A 20339-nucleotide genomic window follows, 5' to 3' on the forward strand; every position below is an offset into this window, starting at 1 on the left:
CTTATGAACAAAACAGTAAAAAAATGTATTCTAGTTAGTTTTAAACCATGACTGATATTTGAAATTTAAAAATATTTAAAATTAAAAAAAATTAAAACTCCAAATGAATTACAGAAGCAGTTTTCTCTTAACTCACAAAAATTACTGCAGATTCATATAAAATGGCACATTGCTTTAAATTTTGAGAACATTATATTGAGCTATATTAGAAATTTTATATATAATATGAAACATTTTATATATAAAGATTTCCCCTTACATTTGACTTTTACATGTGTAAGATACAACTCTTATTCTTTGGTCTAGACTATGATTGATACATAGAAAGATTAGTTACAGGTTAAACATCTAGCATACTTTGATCAAAAAACTTGTTGAAAGTTACTGAATGACCACATAAAATCATTACTTGGTCCTATTAGAACACATGTGAAATCAGTTATTTTATTAGTAATAAACAAACTAGTATCACCTGGTTCTCTGCTCTCAGATTTGCAAATTCACTTTTCTCTAGGATGACCATGTCTTTCCTGATGGAGTCCAAATGAGCCATTAGTTGTTGTACTGTTATTTCCTGGAAAGCAAAATTGAAATAACCTAGTGATATATGGAATGCTTTCACCTTACACAGAATTGTTTTCATGGAATGTAAAAGAATCTGTTGTTATGGTACAAGGTGTAATGTTGCTTGGCTAACTAAACAAAACCATATGAAACCTATATATAAAAATGAAAAGGAGGTTCCAGTCCAAGGTTGTGACACAGGAGGACCCTGAACTCACCTCCTCCATGGATACACCAAATCTATACCTATTTATAAAGCATTTCCTCCTGAAGGACACCTCAGGGCTAACTGGCCAGCTTCTGCACAACAAAAAATATACCACAAAGAGAAAGGCAAGAGAGACAGAAGCACAGTAATGAAGGGAATCCCTAATCCTGACACTGAGAACTGCAGACACTGAGAACTGCAGTAAGAGGGACAGTACTGAATGACCATGAGCAGATTCATCTGCCCTGGGATAAAGAAAAAATGCTGAGGTTTAAAAGGGCAACTAGAATATAAAAGATCCAGCCCTCGAACTCTTCCAGAGAGTGCTGCTGGGACTCTCTAGTTCTGAGGGGCTGGTGAGCATCACTGTTTACATTCCCCTTCCATTTTTAGAGCACAGACAGGAGTAGGGTCTGGGCACCATAGCCAGCCTACCACTTCAGCAAACACTAGGCCCCCAGCCCAAACCAGCACAGTGTCGTGGCCCCAGCGTGGAGACACCAGAATACCCCTGGTCAGTGTTCACAACAGCTCACCTTCCGAGGTGAGGCAGGTACAAAGCACCCCAGAACACTCCAGAATTCCAGCACTTAAACTCCAGATGATGTGGCATGACACCCCCAGCTCAGAGCATCCTGTTACCTTTCCAAATTAGCTCGTGGCTAATTTGACTCCAGACAACTCATCAGGGCACACTCTGTGGAGTGTGTCCAGCGATCCAGTGGTCCATACCCTGCAGCAGCTGCAGCAACCTGACCAGGGTGTGTCTTGGGCTTGCACTTACCCCTGGCTTGCGCTCATTTCAGCACCAGGTACTCTCTTATGGTGCCGTCTATGCAGAGAGCCCCCGGACCACCCTGGCTCATGCTCACTTCAGCTTAAGCTGTCCTGCCAGGGCACTAATTCCACAGAGAGTCGCAAGACCTCCCAGATTGGAACCTTTTCAGTTTCAGTTATCTTACCAGGGTATGTTCCATGGCAAGAACACTGGGCTTGCCCCCCAAATGATACCCTTTATAGCACCAGTTGTCCTGCCTGGGGGACCTCTGCACTGAGAGCCTTGGGAACCTCCAGCTTGCACCCACTTCAACTTCAGCTGTCTGGCCAGGATGCACCTCTATGTGGAAAGTCTGAAGACAGTTCTGGCCTGTACCCACTTTGGCTCTGGCCATCCCACCAAAGTGGCCCTAACATGAAGTGCCCCAACACCCATGACAGCCACATATTCAGAAAGCCAGCTAATGTCACCAGACACACATTCTCCACAGGGGATGACTTGACTATACACAAGATCATCCTACTTTGAAAAGGTAGCTGTTGTGTGTAACTCACAAAGTAAAGCAAGAGGAAGAGACAAAAGAATTTGCTTCAAACGAATGAACAAAGCCTAAACCTCAGAAACAGAACTAAATAAAATGGAAATAAGTATGCCTGATAAATACTTCAAAATTATGGACATAAAGATGCCCACTGGACTGGACAGCAGAGTGCATAAACTTGGTGAGAACTTGAACAAAGAGACAGCATATAAAAAAAGAACCAAGTTGGGGCGCCTGGGTGGCTCAGTCGGTTGAGCATCCAACTTCGGCTCAGGTCATGATCTCGTGGTCCGTGAGTTCGAGCCCCACGTCAGGCTCTGGGCTGATGGCTCAGAGCCTGGAGCCTGCTTCCGATTTTGTGTCTCCCTCTCTCTCTGCCCCTCCCCCGTTCATGCTCTGTCTCTCTCTGTCTCAAAAATAAATAAATGTTAAAAAAAAAAAATTAAAAAAAAAAAAAAGAACCAAGTTGAAGAACACAATAAATGAAAAATAAACTGGAGGGAATCAACAGATTAGAGAATGGAAAAGAACAGATTAATGATATGGAAAGGAGGGTAATGGAAAGCACCCAAGCTGAACAGTAAAAAGAAAAAAAACACAGGGATAGGTTAAGGACTCTCTTAGACAAAATCAAGCAAGAACATCTGCATTATAGAGGTCCCAGAAGGAGAAAAGACACGGGGTGCGGGGGGAGGCAGAAAACTTATTTGAAGAAATGATAGTTGAAAACCTCCCTTATCTCTGGGAAGAAAACAGGTATCTATGTTCGATAAGTGCAGAAGTACCAAACAAGATGAAGCCAAGGAGGTCCACACAGTAAGTAATAATTAAAATACCAAAGATTAAAGATAAAGAGAGAAGTTTAAAACCAGAAAGAGAGAAGCAATGAGTTACATACAAGGAAACCCCATAAGACCATGGGCTGATTTCCCTGCAGAAATTATACAGGCCAGAGGAAGCAGTTAAGATGGCAGAGAAGTATAGAGACCCTGAGCTTGTCTCATCCCTGAAACACAGCTAGATCAACACCAAACCATTTTGAACACCTAGGAAATTGATCTGAGGATTTATGCAACAATCCGTATAACCTGAGCCACAGAACTCGGCAGATACATGGTGTGCAGAGGTGAACTGGGGGAGAGAAAAGCCACAGAGGGTAGGGAGCTGTTTTTGTGGAGAGAAGACTAAGAAAAAATAAAGGGGTAGAGTGTGGTACATCAGGATTGTGCACAAGAAAAGCACTTGCCCTGAAAGTAGTTTGAGAGAGAAAGAGTGAAAATACTCGCAGGGGACTGAACAAGAAATCTGTTCCCCAAAACCATTGACAGGGAGAAAGGAAAGGGCTTCAATACCACCAGGATTCTATACACAGTGGAGCGCAGAGTCTGAAGATTCAGAGCCCCGTGCCTGGTGGTGCTCTGGTGAGGAAGTAGGTAGAATCCCCAGGAGCAGGCAGTGGGGTTTGAGGGGTCCATATGCCACATCGGGAAAAGTGGTTCCCTTGCATGGAGTGCATTTGGTAGACACCATACGGCCTCCTGGTAGGCAAAGGTCCCAGAGGACCCCAGAGAGCAGCCCTGTTTGCTGGTATTGGGACAAAGATGCCAGAGTGCTGTGAAACCTGGCGCCAACTGTGTGTTACGGACTGCCATAATCTCTGAACCTCTGCCACCGTATGACCACACAAACGTTTTCTGGGGCAAGCTGGCTTCCGGCCAATGCTCAGTGAGACCCTCCCCAGAGAGTCGGTGGGGGTTTCCAAAGTGTGGGGTTTTGAAACACAACCCCATCTGAGATAAATCTCAAGAAGGAGGTTTGTCTTGCAGGCAGACAGCTTAGACAGACAGGGTAGAGGCAGGGAGTGAACAAGACCTGAGACAAAGGAGCGGTGCTTGACTGTGGGTTGGTGAGATTGCGAAGTTCCTGAGCCAGAGATTAGGGAGCTGGGTGAAGTCAATTCCACCTCAACCGCACATGCACAGGTACACACACACACAGATCCAGCCCAGCAAGCTAAGCAGCACCATCTAGTGGAGAACGGAGCTGTTACACCAAGCCCTGCCCAACTGTGCCCTCCAAGCCATCCCCTAGAAGACCAGCACAAATCACTCCATCTGCTTAGTATACGGACTATAGAGTGCTTCATAGTTTCAGTTCTAGGGGAAAGTGGATATAAATTCTTTTGGGTTTCATTCTATTTGCTGGCTCATTTATTTGCTCATTTTCTTTACTTCGGTTTTCTTTTATCTCTTGAATACAGAGAAAAAACTTATTTATTTACACTTTTCCCCCTCTTTCCTTTTCCTTTATTTTCTACATTCTATAAAGTTTCTTTCAACAAGGAGATTGAAACAAACCTAGGATCTGGCTTCCTTTGACTTTGTTTTGTTTATAATTTTTATTTTTTATTTTATTAATTTTTATCCTTCCTCCAAAATGAAAAAAACAAAGGAATTCACCCCAAAAGAAAGAATGGGAAGAAATGACAGCCAGGGATTTAGTCAACACAGACATAAGTAAGATGTCTGTACTAGAATTTAGAACCACGATAATAAGAATACTAACTCAGGTTGAAAAAAGCAAAGACACCATAGAATACATTTCTACAGAGATAAAAAAATAAAATCTACTTAGGCCAAAATTAAAAATGCTATAACCGAGATGCAATCTTCAATGGATGCCACAACGGCAACGATGGACAAAGCAGAACAGCGAATCGGCAATATACATGGTAAAATTATGGAGAATAATGAAGTAGATAAAGAGTGAAACAAAGTAGATAAAAAAAAGAGTGAAACAAAGCAAAAGATCACAATACAAGACTTAGAGAACTCAGTGATTCATTAAAAAGGAATAACATCTAAACCATAGGAGTCCCAGAAGATGAAGAGAGAGCAAAAGGGACAGAAGGTTTATATGAGCAAATTATAGAGGAAAACTTGCCTAATCTGGGGAAGCACACAGACATCAAAACCCAGGAAGCACAGACAACTCCCATTAGATTCAACAAAAACCCATCACCAAGGCATATCATACTCAAATTCACAAAATACACAAGACAAGGAAAGAATTATGAAAACAGCAAGGGGGAAAAAACATCCTTAATCTATAAGGGAAGACAGATCAGGTTCACAGCAGACCTATCCACAGAAACTTGACAGGCCAGAAAGGAATGGCAAGATATATTCAACATGCTGAATTGGAAAAACATGCAGCCACGAATTCTTTATCCAGCAAGACTATCATTCAAAACAGCAGGAGAGAGAAATAATTTCCCAAACAAAAACTAAAGGTGTCCATGACCATTAAACCAGTCTTGCAAGAAATTTTAAGGGGGACACTTTGAGTGGAAAAAAGACAAAGAAGACCAGAAGCAACAAAGACTAGAAAGGACCAGAGAACATCACCAGAAACACCAACTCTACAGGCAACACAATAGCACTAAATGATTATCTTTCAGTACTCACTCTAAATGTTAATGCACTAAATGCTCCAATCAAAAGATGTATGAGAATGAATAAGAAAACAAGACCCATCTATATGCTGCTTACAAGAGACTCATTTTAGACATAAAGACACCTTCAGATTGAAAATAAGGGGATGGAAAACTGTCTATACTGCTAATGGTCATCAAAAAAAAGCTGCAGTAGCCATACTTCTATCAGACAATCTAGATTTTATTTTAATGTGTTTTAATGTTTACTTATTTTTAAGAGAGCGTGAGTGGGGGAGGGGCAGAAAGCGAGAGGGAGACAGAATCTGAAGCAGGCTCCAGGCTCTGAGCCGTCAGCACAGAGCCCGATGTGAGGCTCAAACTCATGAACTGCAAGATCGTGACCTGAGCTGAAGTCAGATGCTTAACCGAATGAGCCACCCAGGTGCCCCCAGGCAAACTATATTTTAAACCAAAAGAGTGTAACAAGAGATGAAGAAGGGCATTATATCATAATAAAGGGGATCTATCCACAAGAAGATATAACAATTGTATTTATTTATGCCCTCAATGTGGAGGCACCCAAATATATAAAGTAATCACAAACATACTAATTGATAATAATACTATAATCGTAGGGGACTTCAATACCCCACTGACAACAATGGACAGATCATATAGGCAGAAAATCAACAAGGAAACAATGGCTTTGAGTGACACACTGGACCAGATGAAATTAACAGATATATTCAGAACATTTCATTGTAAAACAACAGAATACACATTTTTCTGGAGTGCACATGGGACATTCTCCAGAATAGATCACATCGTGGATCATAAATCAGCCCTCAACAAGTACACAAAGATCAAGATCATACCTAGTATATTTTCAGACCACATCACTATGAAACTGGAAATCATCCACAAGAAAAAATTTGAAAAGACCATGAATACTTGGAGATTAAAGAACATCCTACTAAGGAATGAATGGGTTAACCAAGAAGTTAAAGAGGAAATTAAAAAGTAAATGGAAGTGAATGAAAATGAAAACATGACTGCCCAAAACCTCTGGGATGCAGCAAAGGCAGTCATAAAAGGGAAGTATATAGCAATCCAGGCCTTCCTAAAGAGGGAAGCAAGGTCTCAAATACACAATCTTATGCCTAAAGGAACTGGAAAAGGAACAGCAAATAAAGCCAAAAACCAGCAGAAGAGAAATAATAAAGATTAGAGCAGAAATCAAGGATATTAAAATAAAACAAAACAAAACAGAACAGGTCAACGAAACCAGGAGCTGGTTCTTTGAAACATTTAACAAAATTGTTAATCTAGCCAGATGGATCAAAAAGAAAAAGGAAAGGACCCAAATAAGTAAAATCATGAATGAAAGTAGAGAAATCACAACCAATAGCAGAGAAATATAAACAATATTAAGAGAATTTTATGAGCAATTATATGCCAACAAATTGGGCAATCTGGAAGAAATGGACAAATTCCTAAGAACATATAAATTACCAAAACTGAAACAGGAAGAAACAAAAATTTTTTAACAGATCCATACCCAGTAAAGAAATGGAATCGGCAATCAAAAATCTCCCAACAAACAGAAGTCCAGGGCCAGATGGCTTCCCAGGGGAATCTACCAAACATTTAAACAAGAGTTAACACCTATTCTTTTGAAGCTGTTCCAAAAATACAAATGGAAGGAAAATTTCCAAACTCATTCTATGAAGCCAGTTTTACCTTGATTCCAAAACCAGACAAAGATCCCACTAAGGAGAAAGACAGACCAATTTCTCTGATGAACATGTATACAAAAATTCAACAAAATACTAGCAAACAGGATCTAACAATACATTAAAAGAACTATTTACCACCATCAAGTGGAATTCATTCCTGGGATGCAGGGCTGGTTCAATATCTGCACGTGAATCAATGTGATACATCACATTGATACAAGAAAGGTTAAGAACCACATGATCTCAACAGATGCAGAAAAAGCATCTGACAAAATACAGCATCCTTTCTTGATTAAAACTCTTAAGAAAGTAGGGACAGAAGGAACATACCTCAAGATCATAAACACCATATACAAAAGACCCATTGCTAATATCATCCTCAATGGGAAAAAACTAAGAGCTTTCCCTCTATAGTCAGGAACACATCAAGGATGTCCACTCTCACCACTGTTATCCAACATACTGCTGGAAGTCCGGCCTCAGCAATCAGACAACACAAATAAATAAAAAGCATCCAACTCAGCAAGGAGGAAGTCAAACTTTTGCTCTTCACAGATGACATAATACTCTATGTGGAAAACCTGAAAGACTCCACCAAAAAACCCCAAAAATAAATAATCCAGTGAAGAGATGGGCAAAAGGCATGAACACTTTTCAAAGGAAGTCATCCAGATGACTAACAGACATATGAAAAGATGCTCAGCCTCATGTAAAACTGATACATGAATTCAGCAAAGTAACAGAAATAGGTTGTATTTCTATATACCAATAATGAAACAACAGAAATAGAAATTGAGGAATTGATCCCATTTACAACTGTAGTAAGAACCATAAGACACCTAACCAAAAAAGTGAAAGATCTATACACTGAAAACTATATAAAGCTTATGAAATGGAAAAACTTTCCATGCTCATGGATTGGAAAATCAAATATTGTTAAAATGTCTATACTACCCAAAGCAATCTACACATTCAATGCAATCCCTATCAAAGTAACACCAGCCTTATTCACAGAGCTAGAAAAAATAATCCTAAAATTTGTATGGAACCAGAAAAGACCCCGAATAGCCAAAGCAATCCTGGAAAAGAAAACCAAAGCTAGAGGCATCACAATTCCGGACATCAAGCTGTATTACAAAGCTGTAATCATCAAGACAGTATAGTACTGGCACAAGAACAGACCCACAGATCAATGGAACAGAAAAGAGAATCCAGAAATGGACCCACAAACATATGGCCAACTAATCTTTGACAAAGCAGCGAAGAATATCCACTGGAAAAAAGTCTCTTTAGCAAATGGTGCTGGGAAAACTGGACAGTGACAGGTAGAAGAATGAACCTGGACCACTCTCTTATACCATACACAAAAATAAACTCAAAATGGATGAAAAGACCTAAACATAAGACAGGAAGCCATCAAAATCCTAGAGGAGAGAACAGGCAACAACCTCTTTGACCTCAGCTGCAGCAACCTCTTACTTGACCTATCTCTAGAAGCAAAGGTAAACAAAAACAAAAATGAACTATTGGGAGCTCATCAAAATAAAAAGATTCTGCACAGTGAAGGAAACAATAAGCAAAACTAAAAAGCAACCAATGGAATGGGAGAAGACATGTGCAAGTGACACATCTGATAAAGGGCTAGTATCCAAAATCTATAAAGAACTTATCAAACTCAACACCCCAAAAATAAATAATCCAGTGAAGAGATGGGCAAAAGGCATGAACACTTTTCAAAGGAAGACATCCAGATGGCTAACAGACACATGCAAAGATGCTCAACATCACTCATCATCAGAGAAATACAAATCAAAACCACAATGAGATACCACCTCATACCCGTCAGAATGGCTAAAATTAACAGCTCAGGCAACAACAGATGTTGGCGAGGATGTGGAGAAAGGGGAACCTTTTTTTCCTTTTTTTTTTTTTTTTAACATTTATTTATTTTTGAGACAGAGAGAGACAGAGCATGAACAGGGGAGGGTCAGAGAAAGAGGGAGACACAGAATCCAAAACAGGCTCCAGGCTCTGAGCTGTCAGCACAGAGCCCAACGCGGGGCTCGAACCCACGGACCGTGAGATCATGACCTGAGCTGAAGTCAGACGCTTAACCGACTGAGCCACCCAGGCGCCCCTAGAAAGGGGAACCTTTTTGCATTGCTGGTAGGAATGCAAAGTGGTACAGTCACTCTGGAAAATAGTATAGAGGTTCCTCAAAAAATTAAAAATAGAACTAGCCCTAGACCCAGCAATTGTACTACTAGGTATTTATCCAAAGGAGACAGGAGTGGTGGTTTGAAGGGGCACAGGCACCCCAGTGTTTATAGGAGCACTATTGACAATAGCTAAATTATGGAAAGAGTCCAAATGTCCATTGACTGATAAATTGATAAAGATGTGGTATATATATATGTATATATAATTACATACATAATGGAATATTACTTGGTGATCAAGAAAAATGAAATCTTGCCATTTGCAACAATGTGGATGGAACTAGAATATATTATGCTAAGTTAAATAAGTGAGTCAGAAAAAGACAAATATTCTATGATTTCACTCATATGTGGAATTTAAGATACAAAAGAGATGAACATAGGGGAAGGGAAGCAGAAATAAGATTTTTAAAAGTAGGGGGAGCAAACCATAAGAGACTCATATATAGAGAACAAACAGGGTTGTTGGCAGGGTGTTGGGTGGGGGGAGGGAGGTTAACAAAATGCTACTAAACAACAAATTTCTTCAATGAAGAAATCAAAGAGGAAATTAAAAAAAAATATACGGAGACAAATGAAAATGAAACACAATACTCCAAAGTCTGTGGGACACAGTGAAACAGTTCTAAGGAGATGCATAGTGAAACAGGCCTACCTCAAGAAACAAGAAAAATTTCAAATAATCTCACCCTATACCTAAAGGAACTAGAAAAAACAAAACAAAACAAAATAAACCCGAAGTTGGTAGAAGGAAGAAAATAATAAAGATGAGAGTAGAAATAAAGGAAATACAGACTAAAAAACAATAGAAAAAGATTAATGAAACAAAAAACTGATTCTACGAAAAGATAAACAAAACTGATAAGCTTTTATCCAGATTCATTGCGAATAAAATAAAGGACACAAAATCAGATGAAACAGAAGTAACAACTGACACCACAGAAATAGAAAAGCGTATAACAGAATACTGCAGAAAGTTACATGCCAGCAAAGTGGACAACCTAGAAGAAATAGATAAATTCCTAGAAACTGATACAAACTTTCAAAACTAAACCAGGAAGAAACAGAAAATCTGAACTAGCAATGACACTGAAGACATAATCAAAAAAAAACTCCCAATGAACAAAAGTCCAGAACTAGACAAATTCACAGGTGAATTCTACCAAACATTTAAGGAAGAGTTAACAGCTCTTCTCAAAATATTCCAAAAAATAGATGACAGAAAACGTCCAAATTCATTCTATGAGGCTGGCATTACACTGATACCAAAACCAAACAGACTTTACAAAAAAAAAAAAAAAAAAAAAGACTACAGGCCCATCTCTGATAAACACAGATACAAAATTCTCAACAAATATTACCAAACTTTGAACTGAACAATACATTAAAAGGATCATTTACCACCATCAAGTTGGATTTATTCTAGGGATGCAAGGATGGTTCAGTGTTCATAAACCAATTGGTGTGGTACATCACATTAACAACAGGAAGGGTAAAAACCATATGGTCATCTTAATAGATGCAAAATAAGTATTTGATAAAATACAACATCCATTCGTGTAAATATTCTCAAAAGAGTGGGTGCAGAGGGAATATAACTCAACATAATAAAAGCCACATATGAGAAACCGACAGCTAATGTCATACTCAATAGTGAAAAACAGACAGCTCTTCCTCTAATATCAGGAACAAGATGAAGGTGCCCACTCTCACCAATTTTATTCAACATAGTACTAGAAGTTCTAGCCACAGCTATTAGGCAAGAAAAATAAATAAAAGGCATAGAAATTGGTAAGGAAGAAGTACAATGCTCACTGTCTACAGATGACATGATACTATACATAGAACCCTAAGCCCTAAACTCCACCAAAAAAAAAAACAAAAACAAAAAACCCTATAATTCAGTTTTTATGTGAATTCAGAATATAACTGAATTTTTGGATTGAGTGTACTTAACAGTATAGTCTTTCTGCAGTGATCAAGTACAAGGCCCTGAGCCTCAAACCCATCTTTCATGACATCTTTGGGGTGGGGGTGGGGTCAACAATTGGATTAGGCTCGATGACGGAATGAGATGTTAATTTCACACACTAATCATAAAAACACCAAAATTTAGCATTTTGAATGTAGGATTAAATGGTATTGCCAGCATAAAACTTCCTTAAGCCACAATTTTAATTCACGGGTTATAGGTAAACTTAAAAATCTAATTTAAGAATATTATAAAAAATGTCAATAGCTTGGACTTTTGAGGAAGATGGCAGAATAGGCAGCCTTTAAATTTTCCTTGTCCCATGAATACAACTTGGTGACACTCACATCAATGCAAATAACCCAGAAAATGACCCAAGATTAGCAGAACAAACTCCACAAGTAACTGTAGAGAAGAAGCCACATCAAAGAGGGTAGAAAGGCACAGAAATTGTGGGGAGCTGAACCCCATGGGTCTGGCTGCCAGAGGAAGGGAGCTGTGAGGTGCAGAGAGGGGTGAGAAACAGAATATCACATCAGGGAACCTACACAGGGAAGACGAATCTCCACAGGATTTGGCTTTGAAAATGAGAGGGGGTAGATTTGGTGATTTCTTAACCAGCAGGACTTAAAGCCTACAACTTTAAAAATCCCTGAGAGCAGCAGAACGCTGAGTCCCACACTTAAAGAGACACTTAAATAGATAGCCCCCAAAAAGCCCAGGAGATACAGCTTAGAAGCATCAGTTTGTTTAAAAAAAAAAAAAACAAAAAACCCTAAACACACACAATAAAAAAACTGGCAGCAGTTTGAAAAATGAGAGCATTTGAGAAGGAGAGTTAGTAATCTCAGAGTTCCTTAAGGGACATCTCCAGGGAAAAAGGAGCTGGCATGTACCATTTCCCTCCACCAACCCCAGCACAATCACCCTTCCACTGGTGGGAACCAGCACCTGTGGGCATTCACTGCCTAATTTGCTTACACTGCACCACCCCAACCTTCTCCAGCTAAACCTGCCTCAATCCAGCAACTAAAGGTCCTCTCCCCCAGAAGACTAGCACAAACCTTGCCAACAATGTGTTCTGACCACCTGTGGGGGATGTGTGCACCTTGTTAAAACTGCATCACCCGCCCACGTGTGCTTTGTGGAATGTCCTTAAGCCAACTCCAGTACCCACAGCAGCTGCATAAAAGAGGACCAGCCAGCTTGTTAAAAGTGAGCATCCCACCAACTACTCTCAAGAGGAGGAGATGTAGCTGAATTTCCTAACACACGAAAACAGACAGAGTTAGGTAAAGTGAAGAGACCAAACCAAATTAAAGAAAAGGACAAAATCACAGGAAGAGACTTAAGTAAAACAGAGATAAACAAATGTGCCTGATAGAGAATTTAAAGTAATGACCATAAAGATACTCATGGGATTTGAGAAGAGTGGAGGACATTCTGTGAGACCCTTAAAGACAAAAAAGAGCCACTCAGGGATGAAGAGAACAATAAATTTAAAACAAAAATACACTTGACAGGCTAAATAGCAGGCTAGAGGAATTAGAACAATGAATTCATGGCCTGGAAAACAGAGCAAGAGAGAGTAATCAGGCTGAGCAAATATAAGAGACAAAAAAAAAAAAAAAAATGCAAAATGAGAACAGACTTAGGGATCTCAGTGACTCCAACAAGTGTAATTAATGTTCACAATACAGGGATCCCAGAGGAAGAACAGAGAAAAGGGGGCAGAAAATTTATCTTAAGAAATAATAGTTCAAAACTTCCCTAATCTGGGAAGGAAACAGATATCCAGATCCAGGAGGCACAGGGAACCCCCAACAATATTAACCAAAGAAGGTGCACAAAAATACACATAGTAATTAAAACAACAAAAAGTAGTGATAACGAATTTTAGGGATGCCTGGGTGGTTCATTCAGTTAAGTGTCTGATTCTTGATTTCAGCTCAGGTCATGATCTCAGGGCTATGGGACTGAGCCCTGCATCAGGCTCTGCATGGAGTATGGAGATTGAGATTCTATCTCCCCCTCTCTCTGTTCCTCTCCTGTGCTCATGTGTGCATGATCCCTCTCTCAAAAAAATTTAAAAAGTTAAAAAAAAAAAATTTACACACAGTAAAAGACAGTTACATAAATGGGAAACCCCATAAGGCTATCAGTGCATTTTTCAGCAGAAACTTTACAGGCCAGAAGGGAGTGGCATGATATGTTCAAAGTGCTGAAAAGAAAAAAGTCTGCATCCACGAATATTCTATCCAGCAAGGCAATCATTTAGAATAGGAGACATGGTTTCTCAAAAAAAAAAAAAGAAAAAGTAAAGGAGTGAACGACCACTAACCCAGTCCTACAAGAATTATTAAAGGGGACTAACTGAAGGACTGTATAAAAAGCAGGAAACACAAAAGAAGTGAAAATCAGTGTATCAGTAAAAATCAGTCAAGGAAATCACAAAATAAAAGGATGCAAAATAGGACATCAATACATAAAATGTGGGTGGGCGGGGGTGTAAAGAATGGGTTCAAGCTTATGAGACCATCAACTTCACACGGAGATGTTATATGCAAACCTAATGGTATACAAAGAAATCAAAACCAGTAACAGATATGTAAAGACTAAAGAGAAGGGAGTTCAACTTTACCCCTAAAGAAAGCCAGCAAACTGTGAAAGAGAACAAGAAGAGGATAAGAGAAAAAGTACAAAAAACAACCACAGAAAAGTAACAAAATGTCAATAAGTACATATTTATCAATAATTACTTTAAATGTAAATGAACTAAATGCTACAATCAAAAGATATGGGGTGACAAAGTGGATAGAAAAGACCCATTTATATGTTGCCTACACAAGACTTATTTCAGATCTAAAGACACCTGCAGATTGAAAGTGAGGGACAAAGAAACATTTACCATGTAAAGGATATCAAAAGAATGCTGAAGTAGCAACATTTATACTGGACCAAATAGAATTTAAAACAAAGATGGTAATAAGAAACAAAGAAGAACACAATATTGTAATAAAAGGGACTATCCAACAAGAAAATATAACAACTGTAAATATGGACCCAACATGGTGGCACCCAAATACATAAAACAGTTAACAACAAACACATAGGAACTAATCAGTAGTAATACAATAACAGTAAGGGACTTTAACACCCCACTTCACCCCACTTACATCAATGATCAGATCATCCATACAGAAAATCAACAAGAAAACAGTGGCTTTGAATGACACAGTGGACCAGATGGATTTAACAGATATATTCAGAACATTCAACCTTAAAATAGAAGAATACACATTCTTTTCAAGTGCACATGAACATTTTCTAGAAGAGATCACATATTAGGCCACACAACAAGTCTCAACAAATTAAAAAAAAATCAAAGTCATTCTATGTATCTTTTCGGACTACAATGCCATGAAACTAGAAATCAACCACAAGAAAAAAATATGGAAAGAGCACAAATACACAGAGGTTAAATAACATGCTACTAAACAATGAATTGATAAACCTAGAAATCAAAGATGAAATAAAAAATTATATGGAAACAAATGCAAATGAAAACACAAAGGTCCAAAATCTTTGGGATGTAGGAAAAGTGGTGTTAAGAAGGTAGTTTATAGCAATATAGACCTACCTCATAAAGCAAGAAAAATCTCAAATAAGCAACCTAACCTCATACCTAATGCAGCTAAAAAAAGAACAAAACCTAAAACCAGCAGAAGGAAGGAAATAAAGATTAGAGCAGAAATAAATGACAAAGAATCTAAAAAACAAACAAACAAAACAAAACAAAACACCCCAATGAAAGAGATCAATGAAACCAAAAGTTGGTTCTTTGAAAAGATCAACAAACTGATAAGCCTCTAGCCAGACTCATTAAAATAAAAAGACTGAAATTAACAAAATCACCAAAGAAGAAAATTAACCCACAGAAATACAAACAAATGTAAGAGAATATTGTGAAAAATTATATGCCAACAAACTGGACAACCTACAAGAAATGGATAAATTCCTAGAAACAAATCATCACCCAAAACTGAAGCAGGAATAGAAAATCTGAACAGACCAATTACCAGTAATGAAATTGAATCAGTAAGCAAAAACTCCCAACAAAAATCTAGCACCAGATGGCTTCACAGGTGAATTCTACCAAACATTTAAAGGAGAATTAATATCTACTCTTCTTAAACTATTCCAAAAAACAGAAGAGGGAGGAAAACTTCCAGATTCATTCTAGGAGGCTAGCATTACACTGATAACTAAAACTAGATAAAGATATCATAAATAAAGAGAACTAGAGGCCAGTATCTCTGATGAACATAGATACAAAAACCCTCAACAAAAATATTAGCAAACTGAATCCAACAATATATTAAAAATATCACTGACCACAATCAAGTGGGATTGATTCCCAGGATGCAAGGCCGGTTCAATATTTGCAAATCAATCAACATGAAACATCACATTAATAATAAAAAAAAGGATAAAGACCATATGATCATTTTGATAGATGCAGAAAAAGCATTCAAGATGGTACAACATCCATTCATGATAAAAACCGTCAAAAAAGTAGGTTTGTTTGTTTGTTTAGAGAGTGCAAGCAGGGGAGAGGCAGAGGGAAAGAGAATCTTAAGTGGGCTCTATTGCTGACGTGGGGCTCTGTCTCACAACTGTGGGATCATGACCTTACCTGAAATCATGAGTTGGATGCTTAACTGACTGAGCCACCCAGGTGCCCCAACAAAATAGGTTTAGAGAGAACATAATAAGGGCCTTTATGACAAACCCACAGCCAACTTCATACACAATGGAGAAAAATTGAGAGCTCTTCCCCAAAGGTCAGGAACAAGACAAGAATGTCTACTCTCACCAGTTTTATTCAACACAGTACTGGAAGCTCTAGTCACAGCAATCAGACAACAAAAAGAAAAGGCATCCAAATCAGTAAGGTAGAAGGAAAACTTTCCCTATTTGTACATGACATGATACTATATATAGAAAACCCTAAAGATTCCACCAAAACCCACTAGAACTGATAAATGAATTCAGTAAAATTATAGGATACAAAATCAATGTATAGAAATCTGTTGCAGTCTATACACTAATGAAACAGTAGAAAGAGAAATTAATAATCCCACTTACAATTGCACCAAATATAATAAAATACCTAGAAATAACTTTAATCAAGAAGGTAAAAGACCTGTACTATGAAAACTCCAAAACAATGATAAAAGAAACTGAAGACAACACTAAGAAATGCAAAGATATTCCATGCTCATGGACTGGAAGAACAAATACTGTTAAAATGTCTATACTACCCAAAGCAATCTACAGATTTAATGTAACCCTATCAAAATACCAACAGCATTTTTCACAGAACTAGAACAAACCACCTTAAAATTTGTATGGAATGACAAAAGACCTCGAACGGTCATAGCAGTTTTGAAAAAGAAAAACAGAACTGGAGGTATCACAATTCTGGACTTCAAGTTATATTACAAAGCTGTAGTAATCAAAGCAGTATGGTATTGTCCCCAAAATAGAACAGAATAGAAAGCCCAGAAATAAACCCACAATTATATGGTCAATTAATCTTTCACACAAGAGGAAAAGAATATGCAGTGGGAAAAAGACAGCCTCTTCAACAAATGGTGCTGGGAAAACCGGAAAGCTACTTGCAAAATAAAGAAAGTGGACCACTTTCCTACACCATACCAAAAATAAACTCAAAATGAGTTAAACACATAAATATGAGACCTGAAACTGAAAAGTCCTGTAAAAGAGCACAGGCAGTAATTTCTCTGACATTAGCAGTAGCAACATTTTTCTAGATATGTCTTCCAAGGCAAGGGAAATAAAAAAAAAAAAAAAAAACTACTGGGAGTACATAAAAATAAAAAGCTTCTGCAGCACAAAGGAAACAATCAACAAAACTAAAAGGCAACCTATGAAATGGGAGAAGATACTTGCAAATGACACATCTGATAACAGCTTAGTTTCCAAAATATATAAAGAATTTACACAACTCAACACCAAGAAAACAAATAATCCAATTAAAAAATGGGCAGAAGACATGAACAGACATTTCTCCAAAGTAGATATACAGATGCCTAACAGACACATGAAAAGATGCTCAATCAGCATCAGTCCTTGTTAGGGAAATGCAAATTAAAACTACAATGAGATTTCACCTCACATACTTGTCAGAATGGCTAAAATCAACAACAGAAGAAACAACACATGTTGGCGAGGATGTGGAGAAAAAGAACTCTCCTGCACTGTTGGTGGGAATGCAAACTGGTGTAGCCACTATAAAAAATAGTAGGGAGGGTCCTCAAAAAATGAAAAATAGCCTATAATCTAGTAATTGCACTATTGGGTATTTAACTCAAAAGATACAAAAACACTTATTCAAGGGGCACCTGGGTGGCTCAGCTGGTTAAGCATCCAACTTTGGCTCAGATCACGGTCTCATGGTTTGTGAGTTTGACCCCACATCAGGCTCTGTGCTGACAGCTCAGAGCCCAGAGCCTGCTTTGGCTACTGTGTCTTCCTCTCTCTGCCCTTCCCCTGCTCACACTTTGTCTCTCAAAAATAAACAAACATTAAAAAACAAACAAAAACACTCAAAGGGATGCATACACCCCTATGTTTATTGCAGTATTATATACAATAGTCAAATTATGGAAGCAGCTCAAGTGCTCATCGAATGATGAATGGATATAGATGTGGTGTATATATACACAATAGAATATTATTCAGCCATAAAAAATAATGAAACCATGCCATTTGCAATAACATGGAGGGAGGCAGAGACTACAATGCTAAGTAAAATAGTTAGAGAAAGACAAATACCTTATGATTTCACTCAGATGTGGAATTTAAGAAACAAATAGGCAAAGGTAAAAAAAGAGAGACACAAACGAAGTAACAGACTCTTATAAAAAAACTGTATAGTGACAGATAGTGACTACATATATCATGGGGGAGCACTGAGTAATGTATAGAATTGGTGTATCACTACTTTGTACATTAGAAACTAATGCAACGTTGTATTAACAGTGCATCACTTGGGAGAGGAGGAATAAAAAAAGAAGGAAAATCTTAATTCCTAAGTAAAAATGAAGTATTTGTCAAGTCCAAGGGAAAGAAAATATACATGTATGTGTGTGTGTGTGTGTATAAAATTACAGAAAGTAAACATTTTTAATCATAGCGATTAATTCACGATTATGAGTTTTATCAATTATATTCCACAGTCAAGCTCATTTAGCTTATTCTATGTTTTATATAAAATTATTCTTTTTCTCCACAGCACCACAATGACAACTGTAAAAAATTAATCTGATTCTCTCCTCAGTGGCAAAGTAGAATAATTCTATCTACTTTACAAGGTTGTTAGAGGGATTACATAAGATAATATGTGAGAAATCCACAGCCCTGTGCATCTCTCACTGTAAGTTCTTAGTAAACGGCATTATCTGACTTTAAGAATTTGTGTATCCAAATTTAAAGCATCTTAATGAAATCCTTTCCAGCCATGTTTAATTAAGTCTCTTCCGTTTGTGAAAGTTAACCAGAACATACACCTGACTGCAGTTAAATGTTTTTATCTAATAGGTTAGCTTTTCTACTGTGGTAGGTATTCTGTAGGGAAGAAGTTGTTTCACTGATCACCTACCACCACCTCAAATAATTCAAATAATATATAATTATCTCACACAATGAAAGCTTTGACAAAATTTCATTCTCTGTGTGACCATAATTTTATTATGACTCTTCTAACTCCTCAATCTCTTTAGATACTAACTTTACTGAAGAGTTTTGCTTTTGTTCTTTGGTCCCTTTGTAGAGAGAAAGATGCAGGTATGTTTGGCGGGTGGGTGGGTTGACAGAGATGCCATATGAAAAAGATTGTCTAATGAAATGGTCACAATTGATAATAATGAAAATATTACCTGTTGAGCTCGAGTGACCATCTCCTTATAGATACTATCCAGGCTGACATTTGATAAAGTGGTTAATGCTGATACAATTGTTTCTGCTTGTGCTTTGTCAAATCCTGTAGAGAGCAAATACATATGTGTATATATATATATTTTATTTTTTTTAATTTTTTTTAACGTTTATTTATTTTTGAGAGAGAGACAGAGCATGAACAGGGGAGGGTCAGAGAGAGAGGGAGACACAGAATCTAAAACAGGCTCCAGGCTTGGAGCCGTCAGCACAGAGCCATCAGCACAGAGCCCGACGTGGGGCTCCAACTCACAGACTGCGAGATCACAACCTGAGCCGAAGTGGGACGTGTACCGACTGAGCCACCCAGGCGCCCAACATATGTTTATATTTTTAAAAAATGATATCCATATCAACATAGACAGCTAGAATAACTTTCCTCATCATTTAAATTTTTTACTTTTTAAAAAAATATTTATTTTTGAAAGAGGGAGAGATAGAGCATGAGTGGGGAAGGGGCAGAGAGAGAGAGAGAGAGAGAGTGAGAGAGAGGGGAGAGAGAGAGAGAGACAGAAATCTGAAGCAGACTCCAGGCTCTGAAGTGTCAGCACAGAGCCCAACGCGGGGCTCAAACTCACAAACCGTGAGATCATGACCTGATCCAAAGTCAGAGGCTTAACCGACTGAGTCACGCAGGCACCCTTAAATTTTTTACTTTTTAAAAAATGGTTACAATAAAAAATTTCAGATTATGCTAAATTACTCTCTAAAAGCATTCTGCAATTTTAATTCCCACTGATCCATTTCCCCATATTTATATCAACACTGGATACTGCTAGTTTTTTTTTTTTTTTTCAGTTTATAATTGGCATTAAAAAATGAAATGGCATAGCATTTTTATACTTAAAATTTGCATTTCCTTA

At 37.9% G+C, this 20339-nt stretch overlaps 1 protein-coding gene and 1 long non-coding RNA gene across 9 annotated transcripts in view; one reads left to right on the plus strand and one right to left on the minus strand.

The window, feature by feature from the left end:
* The window catches only part of CCDC90B (coiled-coil domain containing 90B), a 48156-nt gene that overhangs the window by 21096 nt on the left and 6721 nt on the right, over window positions 1-20339 (minus strand). For 4 of the 6 annotated variants that reach the window (XM_027039890.2, XM_015074494.3, XM_053203749.1 and 1 more), the window contains exons 3-4: window positions 19419-19522; window positions 473-574 (exon numbers count right to left, since the gene is read on the minus strand). In XM_027039890.2, the coding sequence (XP_026895691.1) occupies window positions 473-574; window positions 19419-19522 (206 nt within the window). The remainder of the gene's footprint in view (window positions 1-472; window positions 575-19418; window positions 19523-20339) is intronic. The other 2 variants (XM_053203750.1, XM_053203751.1) reach the window with 1 other exon arrangement.
* LOC128311878 (uncharacterized) overlaps window positions 1-20339 on the plus strand; it is a 37083-nt gene that overhangs the window by 15547 nt on the left and 1197 nt on the right. The gene's annotated exons all lie outside the window — the stretch shown is intronic.

The sequence above is a fragment of the Acinonyx jubatus genome, chromosome D1 (genome assembly GCF_027475565.1).
Source record: "Acinonyx jubatus isolate Ajub_Pintada_27869175 chromosome D1, VMU_Ajub_asm_v1.0, whole genome shotgun sequence".
NCBI lineage: Eukaryota > Metazoa > Chordata > Mammalia > Carnivora > Felidae > Acinonyx > Acinonyx jubatus.